Below are 6,000 nucleotides of genomic sequence, written 5' to 3'. Positions count from 1 at the left end.
AGCTACTAGCGAAATCAGTATTCCTATGTTGAATCCACCCCAGGCCCATAACATGTAGGATTAATCCTGTGGCATTAATGGGTTCTGTATTCCCCTGCTATATATCACTGCTGGGGAAGAGAGGAGAAACGTTATGGTATGGAGGTAGATGAGTCTACACATTATGAAGAGAGCATGGTAGTGTTCCAGTGGCATCATCATGCCATGCATTATTTTTTATTCCACATAGCCCTGATATTCAGCTATGCTGTAACTTGAAACACAGTTGCAAAAAACTCCAACAACCTTGGTGATGTGTCTTCCATTGCAGGGCTGACAGAAAAGTGAAAAATACTGATTCTCATCCTATTGCTTATGTTTTACTTATTTGTTCACATTGGAAACCTCCCTTCCCCCTGGCAAACTTCAGCTTTTATTTCTTCACACAATAAGCTGCAGTCAAAGGGGCAGAGAACAATGGAATGAAAATGCTTCTGACTCCCACTGCCCACTGCCAATGAACTATACTAAGACAGGGAATGTAAATAAACAGGGACATGTAGTCCACACTCTCCTTCAACAGAGCACAAGTATTTGAACTTTTCAGCAGATCCCCAAGAAAAGTTTGAAGAGGATGCTTCCAATGCACACCTTGATGTTGGTGAAATTCAGAAATTAAAATACATACAGGCCAATAATTGCAAGAGAATTTTCACATCCCCTAATGATACTGTACTTGCCACCCACTTTCCCAGGGTCAGCTGAGTTTGGCATTGACTTCAATGAGGTTTTGCCACGTGGATAAGGTCATATATTTGTCATCTGCCTGTGCCATCCAGATTTCCCAAAACTACAAACAAAACCTTGCCTTTCACATGTACCAACGTTAAAGAAATGGAAAATACGGCTAAAGAAAACACCTGTCAATCTTCATCTTGTGTAGGATTTCACTGAAGGTTGGGAAGGCTTCTGTTTATTTTTTGTTTATTAGTCAAGGTTTTGAAACTGATTCTAGTTTTAATAATGCTATTTTTTCTTCTTATATTGTTCTTTTTGACTGGATATTTTTGTTGTGAATTTTAATTAAGTAGTGTATTTATTTCAGTCACCCTTAGCTTTTCATGAAGGGAAATCAATAAAAGTAGTAAATAAGCAAACCACTGGGGTTTCATTTCACCTAACAGAGGTAAAATGATAACACGGTATCTGAAACTTCAGTGTGTGTGTGTGGATTCTTTCCTAGTCTCCATCATTGCATTCACAATATTAGGTAAATTAGATCTTACATCAGAGAATTGCATTTTCTGCCACATACATATATCTACATCATTGTACTCCATGTTTATAAACAGAGAATAACTACAAATGTAATCCTATACATGCCTACTCACAAGTCATGCTGAACTCAGAAGAACTGATTTCTAGGTAAACATGAATAAGACTGCACTGTAAGACCTCTAATTCTATATTCACAATCTGTAACACAGATTTTAATCCTTCTAAATTGCTCTGGTTCATGGGGTCACGAAGAGTCGGACACGACTAAACGACTAAACAACAACATTTAAAGAAAGGGAAATCCTCATGTTTTACACCCACTGTGTGCAGGTATTGCAGTTTTCTTTACCTATCTAACCACTATTTACAGCAAAAATGACAATACTTTTATCACATGATACCTTTCAGTGCACAAATTTGCACTTTTTATAATTCCCACTGTCCTTCCCATTATTTTTCCTTTTATGCTCATTTTAAATGTTATTACCATCATGGCACCCATATACCTTAGGAGGGTAGGTATAGCTTTCCTGTAAGCCAATAAAACTAGACAGTGGGGTGGCTATTTGGGTAATACTGCCAGCACTCCCCACAGGACATCATGTAAGACACATTTGCTATAACAGTAAGTCTACCCAGGAGCAAGGAGCACAATTCAAAGTCTATCTTGTAGCATGGGACTCCCCACATACCAGCATAACACACTGTTGGAAGTCACTGAGTCAACTAATTAAAGACAATTTTATAGCCAGACGATTTGTCACCCTTACCCTGCACATACAGAATAGCCTGGAGGAAACAGGGGATCTCTGCACAGGTTTATTTTAAAAGCCTCTTTCTTTGGGGCCCATAAAAAAATTCAACACAGCCTAAATACATATGATAGTAAAATATAATAACTACAATTCTTTCAGTTCAGCCATTCCTTTCCTCCAGTTGTACTTCAAGCTCCACATTTCGCACTATATCTGCCACCACTCTTTTGCAGGGAACTTGCTATAGAAAACTCTGAAAAGTTTGTTGCCTAAGGGCAACAATTTCAGCCAAACTCTGTTATAAAACCTAGTAAGTAGATACGTGTAACAAAACTGAGAGCAATATAGGCAGCACAGTGATCTTTCCCAGGACTTCACAGTTTCCAGTTATTTATAGTCCTCCATAGCTACTAACCACCTTAGTTTCCTACTCCTCTCCCAGTGGAAGGTTCACAAGCACAGTGTGCACATAACACTAATCCAAACCATGGTTAGCCATGAGAGTGCAAGTGTACACATAGTAAAAATCATGGCTAACTGGCTTCCCCCTGGCTATCTTGAGGCTGCTTACCTGGAGCTAAGCCATGGTTTGGTTTAGTGTTTGATCCCAAGCAGGGTTCATGGTGTGTCTTGCCCAGACAAACAACAAACTGTAAGCCAAGAATAAACCTCCAAGCAGCTAGAAAAGACCCAGATATATCTTCATACCATCTCATAAGTGCTTTATAATTTTTAAAAACACGGGTGGCACTGTGGGTTCAACCACAGAGCCTAGGACTTGCCGATCAGAAGGTCAGCCGTTCGAATCCCCGCGACAGGGTGAGCTCCCATTGCTCGGTCCCTGCTCCTGCCAACCTAGCAGTTCGAAAGCACGTCAAAGTGCAAGTAGATAAATAGGTACCACTCTGGTGGGAAGATAAACGGTGTTTCCATGCGCTGCTTTGGTTCGCCTGAAGCGGCTTAGTCATGCTGGCCACATGACTCGGAAGCTGTACGCCAGCTCCCTCAGCCAATAAAGCAAGATGAGCGCCGCAACCCCAGAGTCGGCCACGACTGGACCTAATGGTCAGGGGTCCCTTTGCTATATTTCTAAGGCATTTGATAGAATGGGCTCGCTAGTAGGGATGGACAAATTTGTCAGTTTTGGTTTCCCTTATTTCCCCATGTTTTCCAGTCTTCAGTTCTCCACATTTCTGTGACAATTTGCAGTCCCCCCCTCCAAAAAAAATTAACATTCTTATGCAACTTGGCCAGAATTTGAGTCATAATTTTAATGCATTTTTAATCTTTTGTTGGAAGCCTCCCAGGTGAGCGGGGTATAAGTACATTTATTATTATTATTATTATTATTATTATTATTATTACTACTACTACTACTATCATCAACATCATCATCATGATATTTTCCCCAATATGCAGTTTTGTTTGCCGTTTTGAGTAATACACATATTTTTGCAAGCATTACCCCCTAATGTAATGGATTTTTGTACATTATCTTCACTAACATAGCCATTTTATGTACCCCTTTCCCAATATATACATTTTTGTACACACCATTTGGCTGGATAAGCGCATCACAAAATTAAGAGAACTATGGATCTGAAAGGATAATTGTGCATCAGTTTGCATGTTGGTTCAAGAAGTGTGAATTAGGTATAGGGCCGTCTTACCCATAGGCACTAGGGATGCAGGGTACCTGGGCACGGGCTCTCAGGGGCACCAGGCCAAGAGTCCAAGGCCCGAGAGTTAAGTCTGGGGAAGAGCCCGCCCATCAGTTGGAGCGCCACAGCAGGCTCTTCTGAGAGCCAGTGTGGTGTAGTGGTTAAGAGCAGTAGTCTCATAATCTGGGGAACCGGGTTCGCGTTTCCGCTCCTCCACATGCAGCTGCTGGGTGACCTTGGGCCAGTCACAGTTCCTTGAAGTCTCTCAGCCCCACTCACCTCACAGAGTGTTTGTTGTGGGGGAGGAAGGGAAAGGAGAATGTTAGCCGCTTTGAGACTCCTTCGGGTAGTGATAAAGTGGAATATCAAATCCAAACTCTTCTTCTTCTTCTTCTTCTTCTTCTTCTTCTTCTTCTTCTTCTTCTTCTTCTTCTTCTGTGGATGGCTCTGCACTGTGAGTTCGGGGGCGAGTGAACCAGCAAGACACTGAGGCACCAGACGGCTCTGTCCTCCTGCGTGCCTGGGACTGGGCAACTGGGGGGGGGGGCGCCAGGCGGATCTTTGCACCCCGGCACCTCATATGCTTAAGACAGCCCTGATTAGGTAGTTCTCATTAGAATGCATACAAAATCAAATGCCACCCCTTTCCTTCCTTGCTGGTCTTGTCCTGTTCAAGGGACACCAATGAGATTAAGAACCTTACTTCCATCCCTGCTTTCCCTCATATGCTACTCAGTAACTGGAATGCTACCTCTCCTCCCCATAGGCTATTCACAAAAGGCCTTTTTTGCCATTTAATGCTTTTGTGTATAGTATCAGGAGGAACAAAACAATCTTAAGTAAAGAAACATATCCAACTTCAAACAGACAAGTTTACCACAAATGCAATTTGATCACCAAGCTTTGGAAGATCACAGCTGACAGCAATCAGCAAGCACAGTCAAGACATGACATACACACATGTCCAAATACATACATGTTCTGCAGATTTAGAAGGTTGTGTTTACTTAAGAAACATATTGTTTCAAACAATTCAACACCAGTTCCCAAATTAAATGATAAAGTCAAAACATAAATGATTGAATCCAGCTAAATCATTGCGTGTGGGGAACAACTTCAACACAAGCAAACTTCTTCTCCTTCTTCTCCCCCTCATGCACCCCCTGGGGGAAAAAAGCTACTGCAAAGGGCTGGGGAAACCCAGAGCAGATCTGGGGTGTGTGCCAGGGGTGAAAAGAGAAGTTCCCTTGTGCTTCCAGAAGTCATTCCCTGTGTGTGCAAGGATTTAGCTGGATGCAAACTAAATTGCCTTTGGTTATTTCTTCGATTTATTTACTTTTGTCTAAAAGTTTCATCCATGAAACCTAAGTTTTTAACTAGTAGGTTGCCATGGATATGATATGATATTATATTATACGTTTATCTGGAACCTTTCATTGAAAAGGTATTAGCCAGAAACAAGTGTCAATTACTGTATATGTTGGGTGCACGTTGCAACTTGATTCTATTCTGTCATGGGAGCCATGGTGTTATCACAAAGATCCCTCTGTCTTGTCTTCAAAAATAGCTGTTTCACATCCCAGAGTGAAAGATTAACAAAACAAACTATGAAACTTCCAAACTTAAATGTAAATGGTATGAAAAATTGGTATCACCAATACCAAGTCCCCTCCCCAAAGACACTCATTCCATTTTTGTGAACAAAGTTTTAGCCAGTTGCTGAAGCCCAGCATACTAAACTGATTAATGAATTTTCATGCCTGCACTGGAAGGACACTGTCTTGCAGGATATTTTGGAAACTGATACCTCCCCATGAGTGTGGTCTGAATGCCTGAGTCAAGATTCATCTGGAAACCCCAATTTTGGCTGAAATATTCAAGAGTGCAGTTGGCTTTAAAAGAAAATGCACTTTCAAAAAAAAGAACAAAAATAACTCAAATAACACAGACCTCGTTTTCTCTCAGGGATTTCTGTCTCTTCCATATACACTCTTCAAATGCTGTGCTATCCGTCTTTAATTTTTTTTCACTATAATCCAGCCGATCATGGAGAAAATCAACTAATGTTTGAATATTCTGCTCCTTTGCCTTTATTCTAGTGTACTTTTCCCTTTAAGAGAAAAAATATCATTACTAGAATAAAATGGTATTTTATTTCCAAGAAACTTGTCTTTAAGGTGACCTATAAAATCTCCAGGGCAGTTTAGCAAAAACAAGAAATTGTCTCTTAGTACCTGTAAACCTCACAAAATTACTGTGGGGTGAACTTTTGCACACCTAAGAAGAGCCCACTGGATCAGGCCCATGGTTCATGTAGTCTAGCAGCC

The 6,000-nt window shown here is 41.0% G+C and overlaps 1 protein-coding gene across 10 annotated transcripts in view; it reads right to left on the bottom strand.

Moving 5' to 3' along the window:
• Positions 1–6,000, bottom strand: part of CCDC178 (coiled-coil domain containing 178) — a 125,269-nt gene that overhangs the window by 78,405 nt on the left and 40,864 nt on the right. For all 10 annotated transcript variants that reach the window (XM_083451618.1, XM_083451616.1, XM_083451613.1 and 7 more), the window contains one exon: positions 5,624–5,783. In XM_083451618.1, coding sequence (XP_083307744.1) covers positions 5,624–5,783 — 160 coding nt within the window. The remainder of the gene's footprint in view (positions 1–5,623; positions 5,784–6,000) is intronic.

This window comes from Podarcis tiliguerta (genome assembly GCF_965153285.1).
Source record: "Podarcis tiliguerta genome assembly, chromosome: 7".
In the NCBI taxonomy this organism is placed as follows: Eukaryota; Metazoa; Chordata; class Lepidosauria; order Squamata; family Lacertidae; genus Podarcis; species Podarcis tiliguerta.
The sequence above is the reverse complement of the archived record's forward strand: the minus strand, read 5'-3'. Positions and strand labels throughout refer to the sequence as shown.